General features: G+C 35.6%; 1 protein-coding gene across 1 annotated transcript in view; it reads right to left on the minus strand.

Annotated features, from left to right (window-relative positions):
* The window catches only part of Tyr (tyrosinase), a 70066-nt gene that overhangs the window by 35714 nt on the left and 16396 nt on the right, over nucleotides 1-17956 (minus strand). The window contains exon 3 of the mRNA XM_036181049.1: nucleotides 10039-10186. Within this exon, the coding sequence (XP_036036942.1) occupies nucleotides 10039-10186 (148 nt within the window). The remainder of the gene's footprint in view (nucleotides 1-10038; nucleotides 10187-17956) is intronic.

A 17956-nucleotide genomic window follows, 5' to 3' on the forward strand; every position in this document is an offset into this window, starting at 1 on the left:
GGACAAGTGACCTGTAAGCTGATACCTCTACATAGTAACAGCTAGGAGACGAGATGTGACATAATAAATCTTGTTGGCTCCAGAGTCCTCATGACTCTGTATTATTATCACAGACCATCTTTTCATATGTCATGGAAAGAGATTTATATTATAGTTTGCTTATGCAGTCCAAACACACTTATAAAGTTGACAGACACCTTTTACCTGTTCAAACATAGAGCAAAAACCATCTTTAACTGACTTTTGCACATTGCATGTTCCATAGTTCTTTTAATGTGTGTGTGTGTGTGTGTGTGTGTGTGTGTGTGTGTGTGTGTGTATCCTTTAAAACGTTGTGTGTTTTTAGAAAAAGGGGCCAAGACACCAATGAAAATGGGTGCCCCAGGTGATCCAGGGCTCTCAGAGTAGCTCTGTTGCAGTTTCCTCAGAGTTCTACATTCAGAACTGCTTCAAAGTTGCTGGCTGAGATGGCTCAACCTCATAGACTACTCCAGTTAGGATTTCAGATAAGCCTTGCACTTTCTCATTGCACAGAGACATACAACAAATGATACAGCTAGCTCCCCCAGGGCTTGAACATTATCCCAATTTTCTCAGGATTCTCTAAAGGTGCCAATGTCCCTAAACAACAGGAAGAAGTCTAGAGAACACAACATCCACATTCTCGAGACATGGAGTGGGTAGTTTTTGGACATTTATTGGGTTATGGAAGTTTGTCATTGTTTAGGGGTATTGATTACAAGTTGTTATTGGTCATGGTCAGAAAAAAAACTGAATGAAGGAGATGAGATTCACATATCTCTTTCTGAAGATAAAAAGGGAAGATATAGTATAGAAACAAAAGAGGAGATTGTTGAGTCTACTTAAGAACACCTACTAGTCACAAATACTTTATATTGGTATGGATTTTTGTATATTGACAAAAATTTAAGATTACTTTTTGTTATGTTTCTATTCTTAAGATATTGTGCCTATGCAAGTAATTTAAAAATGTAAAGTTTTAGTCCTTGAAAGCTACTTAGGATAATAAAGAAACAAAGATTAAACTTATAGTCATTTTACATATATTTTCAAGATCATGCAAGGATATATTTTAGATAGATAATCTCCAAACACTTCAAAAACCTACAGAATATGTCATTAAAATGTTTTAATAACATAAGGCTTTTCATGACAGTGAGACACATCTGCTCCTGATAGTACCGATTTACTTCAAAAAGGAATGATGGGCATCAAAGAATTTCCACATGGAATTTGCTCTCTTTGTGGCAAAAGCTAGCCACTGTGCAAAGAAATTGCCCTTGTATCAGTTATTGACAGTATATTGTACAAACTGGACAAGGAGGACACAAATGAAAGTGACTGCTGAACTTTCCCAACACAAGGGAGGACAGTCCTTCAAAAATCCTTCTTCACAGAAAAGTTTCTCAGATAGGCTGGTAGGTCAAAGATGGAAGTTGTGGAAATTTATTTTAAGATATGTTACCTTCATTTATGCTGTGTAACACTTGTTTAATGATGTAAAGATATGTTGCATTATTTTTCCTTGCATTTGTTTAACTCTGTGAAGCTTTGTTACTTTGCCTGTCTAAAACATCTGATTGGTCTAATAAAGAGGTGAACAGCCAATAACAAGGCAGGAGAAAGCATAGGTGGGGCTAGCAGGAAGAGAGAATAAATAGGAGGAGAAATCTGGGAAGAAGATATTGGGGAACAAGAAAAAGGAGAAGGGAAGGAGGACATTAGAGCCCAGCCACCCAGCTACACAGCAAGTCATAGAGTGGGAAGTAAAGAAAGGTGTATGGAAATTGAAAAAGGTAAAAGCCCAGAGGCATAAGGTAGATGAGATAATTTTAATTAAGAAGAAGCTTCCTAGAAACAAGCCAATTTAAGCATGGTTATTTAAAAGTAAGAATAAGCTCTGGTGGTAGACCCCTCAAAGATCCAAAGAGTAAAAAGAAAAAAAAAAAGAAAGAAAAGAAAAGAAGAGAAAGGCAGTGGTGGTGCATGCCTTTAATCCCAGCACTTGGGAGGCAGAGGCAGGCAGATCTCTGTGAGTTTGAGGCCAGCCTGGTATGCAAAGCGAGTTCCAGGAAAGGCACAAAGCTACACAGAGAAACCCTATCACACACACACACACAAAAACAAAAACAAAAACAAAACAAAACAAAAAACAAAAAAGAAAGAAAGAAAAGAAAAAAAAGCAGAGAAAAAAAAACCTACAAGTGGCTTCCCCAACATTACAGAGCAACCTTGGGTGACTGTCCAGGCAGGCAGCTGTTTTGCTCTGCACTTCCTGTTTACTCAGGTAATATTATTTTATTCTTCTTGAGTCTCTGATGGATATTGAAGACTATGAAGACTATACAGTTATAGTTTTACAATTATCCTTGGCACAAAATTCAGAAAAGAAACATACATAATAGAAGTAAAGTTTATAGGGTTGAGAGACATAAAAGCTTAAATTGTTTGTCTAAGAAAATTTTTGAGTTCTAAAAAGATAGTTTTGAAATGGCAATACAAGTTATAATAAAAAAGTATTTAGATTTAATATTTTAAATTCATCAATATAAGATAGATAATAGAGTATTTTCTCCAAATATGGCAAATACAAATGGACTCGACATGGTGAATGTAATTCTATTTCGTAAATGTTTTTATTATATATAGTTTTATTTGTTAAAGTCAATACCTTTCCTTTGTATTTAGATAATCCCTGGTAATTGTTCTTAGTGTATGTAGTTTTACTACATTAGAACTAAAATCTTTCCTTTTTATTTAGACAAAAGCAGGAAACACTGTGGAATAATATTTTTGTACACTGTGGTTGGTTTATAAAAATCTAAACTGCCAATAGCTAGGATGGATTTTTAGGGCAGAGATAAAGGTGGGAAGAAGGCAGAGACACCAGGAGATGCTGAGCCACCAGGATGGGAAATACGGAGGTGAGTTAACAAAGCTATGAGACAAAAAGTAAATTCATAGAAGTAGGTTGATTTAAGTTATAAAAGCTAGTTAGAAACAAGCTGATCTTTTATAATAAATAAATAATAATTTTCCATGTCATTATTATGGAGTCAATGATCCTGACCAAAAAAAATCTGCCTACACCTGGGTATTTTTAGAGAAGTCAATAATGTTAAAGGATTGTTGCCCAGCCAACATTATTGGCAAATGATGCAACCTTTACAAAGAATGTCCTCATAGGAGGGTCTTAGGTCATAAATGTCATGTTCTTAAAGGGTATCATGGGATCCTAAAACCATTGATTTCTTCATGTTGGCATCCTAGTCATGAGGTCAGTGAATAATCTGTATCACACAGTCCAACTATGATCTGCTTTCTCACCACAGAAGTAAAAGCAACAGCTTCCACTAATCACAAATTGGATGACACAAAAAACTGTTAGCTGAAACAAACATTTTCTTTAAAATCAAAGAGTAACACAGCAGAATAAGAAACACTGAAATCTTAATGTTATACTTTAACTTCTCTGTTAATCCCAACCTTGTCTTTCACTAGACTCTCACATTAACCATCTTTAGCATCTCCAATCTTCTTTCCTACCTTTGTGTAAAAACATTCATCCTGGACCTTTCGAATGGGTGGTTTCTATTTCCTGAAACACATGCATCAAAAGATGATCTACAGCTGACTACTTTTTGTGATATAAATGTCAAATAATAGCCCAATTCATAGGCATGGGCAGCTACATTATTGTACTCAGCTGGAATGTTCACCTAAGTAGTCCTTTGTTAATTTAATTTTCAGTATCACATCATAATGTTTAACTAATTTGGGAGGGGTTGAATGGGTGCTGCCTCAACAGAAAAAGATGTGCCTTTAATCCCAGCCTGCAGGAGGCAGAGACAGGCAGGTCTCTATGAATTTGAGGTCAGCCTAGTCTACACTGTGAGTCCCAGGACATCTAGAGCTACATAGTGAGAACCTGTCTCAAAAGAAAAAAAGCAATAATAATAATAAAATAAATAAATAAAGTAAGTAAGTAAGTATCTTAATAGCAAAGACTTTGTTTGTAACAAGGTCACTACTTATAAAAGTATGACAATGAAAATAAAATCTTTGGGGTTGGTGTGTACCTTAGTAAAAAAGCACTTGAATTGTGCAAGGCCATGGATTCCATCAACATCACACACAATCACACCAAAACATGAAAGCTATAACTTCATATAGTTACTAATATTTAAACCATTTTCTGGTTTAGAAAATCACAAACATTATAGTACAGATCATACAGATGGATGATTTAAAATCAGGATTGCCAAGTACTGAAGTCTGTAATCTTAATCATATGATTTATTATCTTCAGGGATCCTGTTTTCTGGCCCTTTGATTCATTGAGCAGGTTTCTTGGATCTGTGATTTGGTGTTATTACAGAAGTTCTGATCTTTGTTCTCAAGTAAGGAAGACTTTCCACAGTCTTACTGCTTTTGACTGTCTTGGTTAAATATCCTGTTATCATGTTAAATATTCTGTACTACTTCTGGGAACTAATAGTTTGCCTTCCACCCCACACTTAGCAGCAAACTCTCTGTGAGGGGATTATCCTGACTGTGCCTTTCAAAAGTTTAAAGATTCCCTTCAGATTTAACTGCTCAGTGATAATGATGATGAAGACCTATTTTTCTATCTATTTCTGTCAATTAAATATATAGGTTAACAATATTATAATTCCCCTACTTCTGAAGCATATTGATCCTACAAAGAGTTGAGAGATTTTCATTACAGGGCACGTTTTAGGTTAGTCATCATAGCAACTGATTTATCACAAGACAGAGTATAATTCAGTGTCTTTGGATGATATATTTTATCCCATAACAAATGTTATTGATAACCTATGGTGGCTGCCTGCCTCAAAATTATCAATTACATGACACTTTAGGAAGTTGTAGTGGATAGCTTCTATGTGTAATGGACATTGCTAGATTCCAGAGGTGATCAATATATAGACTCTGTCAGCAGAAAGCTCAAGATATACTGTGAGAGACACACATGAATCAATCTAACAAAGACAAACTGCTTTAAGAGATAAATATAACAGGATAAAGAGCTGTGGGAATATGGTCAAATATGGTTTTAATGGCACAATGACAGTTTATTATAGGGAATTAATTCTAATTCAGAGAAGAAAGTAAGGAAGCATTTTAAACCTGGTTATGGTCCAGTGACAAGAAGAGAAATAAATGCAGAGGCAGGTTCCCCTCTGACATCCCATCTGATTGCAAGAGCAGAACTGAAGATATTTCTCTGATTTCTGAGATTACTTCATTTCATAACCCTGATATTTCTGCCTTTCTGAGCAAGCTTCAACCTCCAGTCACCAGTCGGGAAGCAATCTGCTGTTCATTCCTGAAGTCCCAGGGCCTGTCTTGCTGCCACCCTTTTGCTTGGACTACTGTGGTGCCAATTTGGTACAGCATCTGATTTGAGGGCATATGGTTTGGGGTAGCCTTCTTAGCCCAGGGGACACTTGGTGAGTAGAGTAGGACAGCCTCGTTGGCAAATACAGCCAAGAAATCACTGCAGGAGTGATAATTAATCCGTAGCTGAGGATGGAGGCAGGCTCACTATTTCTAGAATGCATTAGTTCATGTGGGATTGTCCTACACTCAAAATGCAAGCTTCAAAGAATTTCTCAAGTAGTGCTACCAATACTAGAAAGCGCGGAGAAAATAGCAAATAGAGAATGTACAGCGACTTTTAAACATCCCTCTTACTCCTTATGAGAGCTAGTCTTTGTATACTGTGTTGTAGTTTATAAAGTTGAGACACATTATTCTGAAGAAGGTAATATCACTACCATCATTTTGTATGTGAGGAGACATAGGCCCAGAGAGGTCCACTAGCTCTTTCAATCTCACAGAAGAATCACTGAGCAGCATCAGAGGTTCTTTGCAGGCTATTACAACAGAGCTAATGTTTTCTCTATCACATGATTTCACTTTATCTTTAGAATCTAGGATTTTAAACATGAACTACTACAAGTGAGCATCTCATCCTGTTCTTTCTTCCTCTGTTTTGGTTGTTCTGTATGTCTGTCCTTGTAGTATCACTGTTGTGCCAAAGAACATCAGAAGGAGGTGTAAGAAGCAGTGAAAATGGTCTGGTTCACACTTAGAAATCTAACCAGCAACAGACCCATCTTGGTCAATCTGGTTTCAGACTGTCATTTGTAATTCATTATATTTGGATGGTGTCATTCTGTAGCAACCACTTTGCTTGACTTCTGGTTAAAAAAAAAAAAAAAAACCAGCCAGGTGGTGGTGGCACATGCCTGTAATCCCAGCACCCGGCACTTGGGAGGCAGAGTCAGGCAGAGCTCTGTGAGTTCGAGGCCAGCCTGGGCTACCAAGTGAGTTCCGGGAAAGGTGCAAAGCTACACAGAGAAACCCTGTCTCTAAAAACCAAAACAACAACAACAAAGAAAAAAAAAAACAAAAACAAAACACCGTGATGTAATTGATGTAATTCCAGCTTCCCCATTGGTGGAAGAATATACTTTTTTTTGCCTATAAAGACATATACCCTCTGTTAACTATTTTATAAAAGAGATCAGTAGGGGGACTTAAACTCTCTGTAACAGTTCTATTTATCTATAATGTAATGACAGGGCACTTAACAGATATGATGGCAGAATCTGTAGGTATTAAATGAATTTGTTTACATAAAAAACTAGAACTGGGTATATAGTTAATTTTTTATAAATATTATTTGTGCTCTTAACATTTTAGTCATTATTATAATAATTGGAGCTAATATAAACTGTATTTAACTGCATACTTCCTTACATATTATGTTATCTGTGGAGGGCTGAACCTTTTTACTCCCAAAAGCCACTAACCAAAATCATAGGCACTTTTCAAGGAGTCTCCAGTCATATATTTCATAAATAATGAATATTTGTTTTGTGACAGTCACAGTGTTAGTGCTCTGAGTTCAGGGACTGAAGAGGATCCCTGTGTGTCTTCACTTCCATGGTATTCTTTTCTTCACTCCCAAATGTCCTTGCGTATTCCAAGTCACAATTACCACGGAAGCTGCATTTCACTGTATGTTACTTACTTGACATTATATAGATTGGGTGGAACCAAGTGAAGATGAGAAATATGTAGTGATTGTTGCCTGCTCAAGTCTTATTATTACATATGTGGAATATAAAATACTTATGTTTGCTGAATATACAGATAATTGGATGTATGTGTGCATAAATGTGCTTGATTGTGAACATATAAAGCCTCGAGTTTTTAAGCAAAAAGCAAAAAAATGTCTTCATGAAGCTCCTTTCTGCTCCCAGACGTTTATCTACAGTCTATGTACCCACCAACAATCTATTATTTCCTGAGGAGGGCATCATTTTCTCAAAGATGGAAAATGAAAACATTTCTAACAAACTAAATTACATCAGATTTAAACATGGATTTTTAAGCCTTAACACAGACAAAGAATTTCCAAAGGGGAATTTGAAGACTAGCCTGTTCAGAAAGTTGCTAGGAACATTTTCACATAGAACCTTCACCATGTAGACTTTGCTAAGATGGGAAGGCACTTCATCTGATATAAAACAGGAATATATAGCATATTGAGCTGAAACATCTAGAAGTCTTCATTAAACCAATCTATGAAGCATAGGCTTCAAAATCAGTATGTATCATCAGAAATCACTTTAATAAAAACTGGTAAGACAAAAACAAACATTTCTATAATATTTTGAGTGGTGCAGGAAAACAAATGCACTTTTCCTTTCATTCTTTTGAGTTTTCAGAATTGACTCTATTATTGGCATTATTAAAGAAGCATATTTATCCATTTCTTTCTTTCTTTCTGTTTTGTTTTTCGAGACAGGCTTTCTCTGTGTAGTTTTGGTGCCTTTCCTGGAACTCAATCTGCAGCCCAGGTTGGCCTCAAACTCACAAGAGATCTCCCTGGCTCTACCTCCCAAGTGCCAGGGCTAAAGGCATGTGCTGCCACCACCACCCAGATACCCATGTCTAAATATTAACAAATTGAAAAACTAACAAATTTGTATATAATCTCAAAACCAAGGATAGTTCATTAACATTTATGTTTTATTCTCATTTATTAGTAGGGAGATTAATACATATTAAGACACGTATGCAATTGAAGTAGTTGAATACCATGTAGCCTTCATTCTTCATTTTATAATATAAATAATACTGTAAAGTCCATCAATTAATTATAAATACATTGACATTATTTTAGTGCTCACTAAATTTCCCATTAGCATACAAGGGCTCACTACAGTTTATTTTGTGGAAGCACAATAGGAAATACATTAAGCCAGTTCTCTTATTTATTTTTCTAATTAGCATATTTTTGTTATGCATTGAAATCCTTCATTTATTCCTTCAACTACAGATTACTTGGTGTCATGTTGAGTATAGAGCAAACATCCAGGTTGTGATTGATCAAATGAGATTTTAACTAATAACTGAAGAATTCTTTAAGTAAACTAGCACTTAGATGATTATAATACAACAAATTAAGCTCTATATAAAAAGAAGAACAAAAATCTCTGGACTTAAAATAATTCAGTAAGTTCCCTGGAGAAATGAAGAGAGCTGTATGGAGAGGAATGTACCTAAAATATCCCATGACTTCGATATATTGATACAGTCCCTTACTCTATGCTTACTAACAGTCTCGGTTATGAAGAGTATAAAGTGGGTACCCAACTCATTTTAATTATTTCTTGAATAACATTGAATGAATACATAAAAATAAAGAGATCTTCTAAAATATTGTTACCGAGTAAAAGTAAATAAGTTTGCAAGATTCTGAACCTCAGTAACATATGATGTTTCTTTATAGTACCATTCTTGGTACCATTTACTATATTTAAACTTTTCAAAAGTAGTACATCTGTTAAAGAATGATTATTGAAATTGCTGGGGAATAAAAATGTTATATCTCACTATTATAGAGTATCATTAAGTTTATTTCTACCATTCAGCATTGTGACCAAAGCGATATTATTATATTATTTCTATTATGTACACACCCCAGAGGTTCTGTTTGTCTGCAAGTCAGCCATATATTATCTGTACTGCCTACTATTCACACACATCTGTTTAGTTAGTTTTTACCTTGCTTGCCTCTTACAACCTCTGCATTCTTTGTAACTTCTCCTAAAAACTATATTTAGAGATAAGAAAAGGAAAACAGAATAGCTCCATGATTTGCCTAAACTCCCAATGATATTCATTGATGAATTCTAAATATTAAAAATGCTTTACAGCCAGTGGCCCTTGTGGTTGTAGCCATTCCCAAACACATTGCTGTTTCTGTTAAAATCCTGAAATGTCAGATATCAAGACAGATTACAGCTGAGTCTCTAAAGTCCAAATGACTAACACCTTTACCAGTTTCTCACACCCACATATCTATTTATTTTAAAAATAGTAACAAGCCAAATGAGTTTCAAATCATGAAAATTTCTATGAAACAATAATGGGTCTTTATCTCTTCAATGAAAACTCATTTTTTGTCCTTCTGTACACAGTTGATTCTCTGTATTCATGATTTTATTCTTGACCACAAATGTCTACAAGCTTTCAAATCCTCAGTACTGGAACCATGATTGCCTATAAAGAATCATGATAGTACTTGGGAGTTTGGCAATAGATATCTCAAATCAACCTGTAGCTGTTGACTCTTTAGTATTAGATTCCAAATATATTTCCTTGTCCTAATCTAATATCAAATAAAGAGCAGCCTACACTGTCCCAAGATATGGCTGAATCAACACCTCAACTGATACTGTAGCCTAACTTGGATTTTTCCTCTTCCTTATCATGCCTTATCCTTTGCTGATTTATCTAAACTAAATATTACTTCTATAAAGCATTTGCACTTTTAGCCTTGGTGTAGGGTCTTTCAAGATAACAAACCACAATAATTTATAAGTTTGGTATGATAACTATAGTCAGAATGATAGTCACACTGATAATCCATTTAAATCCAATGAACTCATAATTTGTGAAGAAATATCAACCAACCTGTCCACAAAAGCATGATGAAGAAGAAAAATGGGATCATTGGCTGATCCCTGGACTTGGGACATTGTTCCATTCATATAGATATGCAAAGCATTATGCATGTTGCTTTGAGAAGAATCTGCTATCCCTGTGAGTGGATTGGCAAATCCTGTTGGCAAAAAGGAAATTTTTTAAAAATTAGTTTACCTAAATGACTGAAAATCTAAGTGATTATCTCACCTTATCTATAACTGTAGAGGAAAGCCTAATTCTACATAAACAAAACCAATAAGTAAACACATTTGATATTTCATTCTGAATATCCATTGAGATCTTTGCATAATTGAAAGGTATAAGCTTGGGTACATTGTGTAGTGGATTAATTGGTGAGATAGGGCCAATATGGGCTCCTTCATGGTGCATTTCTGTTAAGTCCTTTGAACACTACAATTTCCTAAGGACTTCTGTAATAATCAGCATTCACTGTCATTTAAATAAATAAAAACCCCTGGAGAAATCCTTTACAGTGTCTTTGTAACCTCTTGCTTTCTGGTTCTAACAAATACTTTAATTTTGGATCCTGGGTCCAGAAGAAGCACAAAAATTGTCATCAACCTTATTGTCATTCATTTGTAATTGTTCTAGGATCATCAGGTCATAACTTTTTTTATTTTTGTAGAAAATTCATTTTACAGCTACTTAGAACTCATTCTAAAAAACAAAATTAAGTCCTCCTTTCTCTCTAAGGTCACTATAAGAACATACAATACTCTCCACTGTACTTTGTCATCTACAAGTGTATAGGTGGCATTTTTTCTAAGAACTCAGCATTATTAATTTCATACAATTCAGAATCATCATATACAATAGTTCTTTGCATTATCATAGGTTTGAAAAGGGGGCTTAGCACAATAAGGAGCTGCATACATTTACAGACTAGAACAGGGGTTGGAAGATAAACTTGTTTAAGTACAGAGTTTAAGCTCTCAAATGCAATGTTTTACTGTCTTTCCTATGTAGCAACAATTCATAAATCACTGAGGAATGTAGTCTATATAAGAATAGGCTTCAAGTTTTTATCTTTAATCATAATCATAACCTGAAATGAGAGATTTAGAATTTCATTTCATATATGGCCTGGGCTACCAAGTGAGTTCAAGGAAAGGCACAAAGCTACACAGAGAAACCCTGTCTCAAAAAAACAAAAACAAAAACAAAAACAAAAACAAAAAGTTAGCCTCCTTAATGATTAATACTGACACCCATATCTAAACACCCAAATTAACTCATATATCTTAATATTTTATAGTTTCTTTTATGTGCTTGCTTAAGTGTTTATTACCTACAGAATATTATCCTAAATGTTACAAATTTTACGGTGGAGGTATTTTTAAAGTCGGTGAAGTTCAGGAATATACTGATCAAATCAAATTTATGTTCGAGAGGAAGAATAAGGCTGGGAGAGCAACTGATATCATGGTAGTAAGAGTTCATCACTTGCCTTGTACAGCCTTGGTGCAGTGGGAAAGAGCTTGGACCTGCCTAGGCTCAGTGTGCTGGGCTCTGCTGACTCCCCATGGGAGACCTCGACTTAGGGGATGTGGGGATGCTTTGGGGTGGCTTGGGAAAGAGGGCAGGGGATGGGAGGAGGGGGGAATCTGTGCATGGTATGTGGAGTGAGTAGAAAATTTCTTAATAAAGAAAAACATTCAAAATAAAAAAAAAGAGTTCATCACAGTGTATGTACTCTTAGGAACTGGTAATAAAATAGAGAGCAAATACACCGAGGAATAGTAAGTATATAAGGTAGCATACATGATGTTTAGTTTGATTTAGCTATTCTACAATGTGTGTACCAATATTCTGTACCATAAATATAAATGATTTTATTTGTCAATTAAAATAAAAGTAAAAAATTAAGTTAACTTAATACACTTTTCTTTAACTTAATCACTAACATCACCCACTTTGGTAATATTAGTACCAATATTTGTAATATTTTTGACAGCATAGATAATTTTACCACCTCTGGAAAATGCTATATGCTATATGAAAAGTAGAATAAAAATGATTTATTTCTAAAAATAATTATAAGAGAGAGGATTTTCTGAAGGTGCATATTGTCAGGAGACCTTCATAACCTCTCAGCTACATGTGTTTTAGAAAATTATAGTAGAATAAGGACTGAAAAATAAATTCCCTTCAAATTCCCTGTGCTTTGTATTCTTCTGAGTGCCTGATGCACTGTCTAGCCCTGTTTGAAGACAGTGCTGTAACAGGTCAAACAGACCTAGCTTTAACTTCCAGGTTATTTGCTAGAAAGATGTATAGTATTTGTCAATTTACATAACTTTTTCTTGCTCACTTTTGTCATTGATGTAATAGAGGAAAACTAAACACATTTCTTAAGATGTGAAAGTGAATTTTGATAGCTGGTGTGAATGCACTGAGCATCAATCTGACCCCACCAGAACCTTCCTGAGTAATAACTGCCCTCTCTGTGGTCTGGTTTAGTTGATAAAGGTGTACTCATTGTTGAAGCTGCTAACAGAAACATTCCTTTTCTGTGTGTGGCCAGCAGAGGTTGGCAGTAAGGTAGTTTTCTCCACAAAACACACAAAGAATTTTAAAGATTTCTAATGTGGGACAGACTATTAGAGATTTAAATGATACTAACATGGAAGTAAATTATTTTCTATTTCACTTTTCCACGGTTCATTGGGAGAATTAGGGAACATTATGGCTATTGAAATTATCTTTATAAAGTAGAAATGATTACCCTGTCAATTCCATTTCTTGTTGCATTTTGCTCTTTTCTGAAAGAAAAAATACATTACTTCCATAAAGCCAAACATTCACATATCATTTATCTACATAGTCTCATGTGAGCAACAGGATTTCTTGACACTGGACAATATTGTTGTCCCAATATTACTGATGAAAAAACAGCTGTTTATAAATTTATGTAACACATCTAAAGTCAAACTAGTTTTTGAAGAACAAACCAGTGAAACATAACTGTAATTGACTTCCAAATCTGTGATCTTTCCAAATAGCCAGTTAGGTTTCTTCAAATAGAACAAAAATGCCACAAAAGTGAGATCAAATAGTTTAGTTTGACTTTTTGTAATCCAAATCAGAGTCTCAAATATTTCTGTATTTAAAAGGAAAATGTCTGACAGAAATTGAGAATGAGAAAGTTAATTTCTTATATTTTTGGTTGTGAGCCTAGCCTTTAATGGCTGAGCTATCCCTTAATCTCCATAAAACCTGTGACGTTACATGTGAACTTGCAAACTCTTTGTGCTATGTTCTTGGATTGAATTTATACACTTGCCACTTTCAAAGTCAGATGCATTAGGGAAGGTACAGGATATTAGAATGACATTGCATTTGCTTGTACTGGGATTCCCCCATGGACAGAGAACATCCACCAAGCCAGTATGGAACATGGTATCAACCCTAGATGCCAAAACGGCTCAAAACTCTTTACAAAGGGCAGCACCACTAGCTCAACATATGGAGAGTTATGCCTTTAAGTTTATGTGTGTCACTCCTATGGGAAATTTAGGGGCCGTTTTCAATGAATGACAATGGAGTGTTTCAATTTGTCAATCCATCTCCTTTCCTCTTTTATTTCTCCCCCAGTACTTCTCCGGAGAGGTTTGGCTTATTTGTTTGTTTCAGACATTGATGTTTATCTCTGATACCTGGAGATTTGGATTTAATTGTTTTAGAATTGAACTCAGTCACTTAGCGTCTTAAAAGCCCCTAAGTGATTCTAATGTGCAATCAGGGTTGAAATGTACTGATTTCGACTAAATTGTTCTTTGTTCTCTAAACCTAAACTATGCTTCAAAATATTTACCTCTGATCATATTATTTCCTTCACATGAACTTTTTCTCTTCTATATTTTGACATTAAAAAAAGAACCAACAATAATTCTTCCTTTAAAATCTCACTGCAAACTTACACTGTAAAATATTTTCTTAGAAGTAGATGCTCCATATTTTCTTGAAAATCAGTTAGCTACTACATGGAAAGTAATGCACAGGCATTGTCATGTATGTTTTCTTATTTAACCAGACACCTTTCTTTCCATGATGTAAGATCACAGGTGATGTTGCACTTACTTTATTATGCCTCTTAAGTTTTAAAGTGTGAAAAGACAGGTGACTAAATTTTCACTAGAACAAAGAATATTTAAGTTATTTGGTTTAATTTAATCTTAAATTATTATTTGAATTATATGAACATTTCAAATTGACTTGGAGATAGAAATTAAGAAAGAAAACAATACAGCAAACTCATTTTAGTGCATGTGAAGAGTTCAATGACTCTTAGACCCTTTGACTCACTTTCTTTTTTCTCTTTTTTTTTTATTAAGGATTTTTTAAAATTCATTTTACATGTCAATCACAGATCCCCATCTCTTCCCTCCTCCTGCCTCTCCCACCTTCTTCCCCCAGCCCACCCCCCATTTCCTCCTCCAAATAGGCAAGGTCTCCCTTGGGGAGTCAGCAGAGCCTGGTACATTCAGTAGAGGCAGGTCCAAGCCCCTCCCCCAGCATCAAGACTGTGCAAGGTGCCCCACCATAGGTAGTGGGCTCCAAAAAGCCAGCTCATGCCCCAGGGATGGATCCTGATCCTACTGCCAGGGATCCCTTTAAACAAATCAAGCTACACAACTGTTTCACTTATGCAGAGTGCCTAGTCCAATCCCATGGAGACTCCACACCTGTTGGTCTAAAGTTCATGAGTTCCCACTAGTTTGGTTTGGTTGTCTCTGTAGGTTTCCCCATCATGGTCTTGATGCCCCTAATTTATTCTCCTAAGAAGAAACTTAGAAGAAGATTGTGAGCATTACAATTTCCAGATGACACATGATTTTGGGAGATTGTGCTTAATGGCTAGATACTTTTAAAGGAGTCATAATTAATACAATTTTCAGCAGGCATATAAAATGCAGATCAGAAAATACAGTTTTTTATTAAGTCTGTAGGTATTTTGGAAGTAATCTAACTTCCAGTTTTCACAGAGAAGATGTGATCTTAAAGCCATAAATGGAATTAATTATCATTTTGTTTACTAGAACTTCTTTTAAAAATCATTATATGTGTGTTTTGTGTGAGAATGGGGACCCTAGAAAAGGTCAGAGGACAAGTTGGTGTGTTGACCTCACCCTATACCTTGTTTGAGACAGGGTATTTTGTTTGTTGCTGTGTGTGGACGGGAGATGACCCATGAACTTCCTAGTGTTCTCTTTATAGGAGTCCGAGGATTACAGACATATAACTTCTGGCATTTTGTGCATTTGGAGGATTTCAACTTAGTTTCTAATGTTAGTGCAGTAAGTACCTTTTGCATTGAGCCATTTCCTCTGTTCTTCTCTAGAAACATCTTTCATTTGATTTCAGACAGCTGTGCAAGTTCAGGAAGCAAATTCTGGGGCCACCCATTGCAGCATAGTTGCTGGGGAGTGTTTTTTACCACGTAAATATTTTGTAAGTGAAAACCATGATGTTTTCAGATTCTGACAGAGTAGTCACAGATCCAGCAGCATTGTCTATGAGATTCAGATGCTCTGGACCTCATTGAGAGAGACACAGTCAGAAATGATGGAGCTTGGCAAGTGTGGCAGCAACTGTTACAGGTGACTTTGATGCATATTCAGGTTTGAGATTTTTTTTTTTAATTCTGGACATTGTCAGCCTTAGTAATCTCTATAAGCTCAACTAAGTTATTCAGTATAATTGTTCCATTGTAATTTTGAATTATTGCCATAAGCATTGGACCAATTTCTTGGTAACTTTGTAAATCTAGTATACTTTCATTTTCTATATGGGGATGTTATCAACACACAATATTCACATAACTGTGTATTGCCCAGTTACTTTATTGTTACCAGACTATCAGCATATCCATAATTCAATTTTATACTGCAAAGGTAATAAACAAAGTATTCTTTTAAATTTTTTTCCGGATATTATTTTAGTAATTTAATGTTTTCAGTTTGGAATACCATAGAAGAGGAGGAGGGAAGACTGTAGGAGTCAGAGGGATGGAGGAGACCAGGAGAACATGGCCCATGAATCATCTAAGCAGGGCTCACAGGGGCTCACAGATTCTGAAACAAGCAGAGGCCTGCAGAGGAATGCCCCAGGTCCTCTGAGTGTATGTTATGGTTGAGTAGCTTGTTATTCTTGTGAGACTCCTGACAGTGGGAGTTGGTGTATCTCTGACTCTTTTCCCTGCTTTTAAGGCTCTTTTCCTCTTATTGGGTCATCTTGTCCACCCTCGATATGAGGGCTTTCATTTGGTCTTATTGTATCCTATTCGATCTGGTCTGACTGCCATCTCTTGGCAACCTGCTGTTTTCTAAAGAGGAAAGGGAAGGGGGGTGGATCTTGGGGAGAAGGGTGGTGGTGGAGGAGCTAGGAGGATTAGAGGGAGGAGAACTGTGGTTGGAGTGTATTGTATGAGAGAAGAATCTATTTTCAATAAGATTATTGATTATTTTAAGATTATTTTTGTGTTTGAAGACCCTCAGACATACTGGGTTCAATTACAAACAAAACAAAACAAAAAGTCGCCACAATCTCTAGTTAAAGTTTTACTTATGTTGCCTTCTCCTTCCTGCTCTTCAATTGTGGTGGGATTAATGGTACCTAGTCCATTTAGCATAGTTTACATATTATATTAAAACTCATAATTTATTAATGATAATACTAACTATTTTTTAAATAAAGGTGAGGAATCAACCATTCCACAACACTTTGCCCAAGGTAATTCTTGTTTTAGCATTTAAAGTCCTGTGTCCTTGATACAGATGGCTTTATTCAGAGACACCTGAGTGCTTCCCTCCTAGAATTTTCCATACTTGATTGAATGAATAATTTATGAACAAGGTGATTTATTTAGTTTCAATGAGAATGTCTTTCATAGGTTCATATATTTGAATGCTTAGTCCTAAATTGACAGAACTGTTTGGAAAAGATTAAGAAGTGTGGCTTTTTGGAAGGAGGTCTATCACGGGTATGAGCTTCAATATTCCAAAAGCTTATAGCATTCCCAGCTAACTCTAAGTTTCTGTGTGTCTCTGTCTCTGTCTCTCTGCCTCTGTCTGTCTGTCTGTCTCTCCTTCTCTCTGCCTTGTGCTTGTTGATATGAATGTAAGCTCTCACCTACTACTCTAGTGCCATGTGTAACTGCCTGCTGCCATGCTCCTGGCTATGATGGTCATGGAACAACCTTCTTTAACTGTAAGCCCCAGTAAACTCTTCTCTAAATTATTTTGGTAATGTTGTCTTCACTGCAATAGAAAAGGCAACTAAGATGGTAATCCATATTTTCATCTTTTACTGAAATCAGAAAATTATGTATTTGATGCTTAATGCTCACTTTGGGAAACACCAGTCTCAGGAGAAAAAGATGGATAGATTTGCAAGGTTCTGACTACCAATTGGTTCTCTCAGCAGGACTGATTCAGCTCCCTGCATAACATTAGACATTCTCTCACTGTGACTTGGGTAGATTAAATTTCACGCTAACTGTGCAAATAAAGACTGAAGTTCTGGGTCCATAGTGAAATATCATGTTTTCTGTGTCTTTAAAATGACTATGCCAGAATTTTATCCTTAAATGTATTTCACACTTTTTGAGGAATTAAAAAAATTTGAGGAATTAAAATTGTCTAGCACCTCGTATGACAGGCAAGCACTCTACTACTGAGATATATTCCTTCTCCCACTACACAGTTTCTACTTTTTTCCCATACTATGATAGAAAATAATGCTATTATTGTACTTTATCTTTCTACACAGTAGGTAATATAGAATGTTTCCGTATGTTCTTATGGAACTAATTCCTTATAGCAAGTCTGTAATGAGGATATTGTTTAATGAGGCTTCAGTTTACAGAATAAAAACTCAAAGAAGG

This window comes from Onychomys torridus, chromosome 1 (genome assembly GCF_903995425.1).
Source record: "Onychomys torridus chromosome 1, mOncTor1.1, whole genome shotgun sequence".
In the NCBI taxonomy this organism is placed as follows: domain Eukaryota; kingdom Metazoa; phylum Chordata; class Mammalia; order Rodentia; family Cricetidae; genus Onychomys; species Onychomys torridus.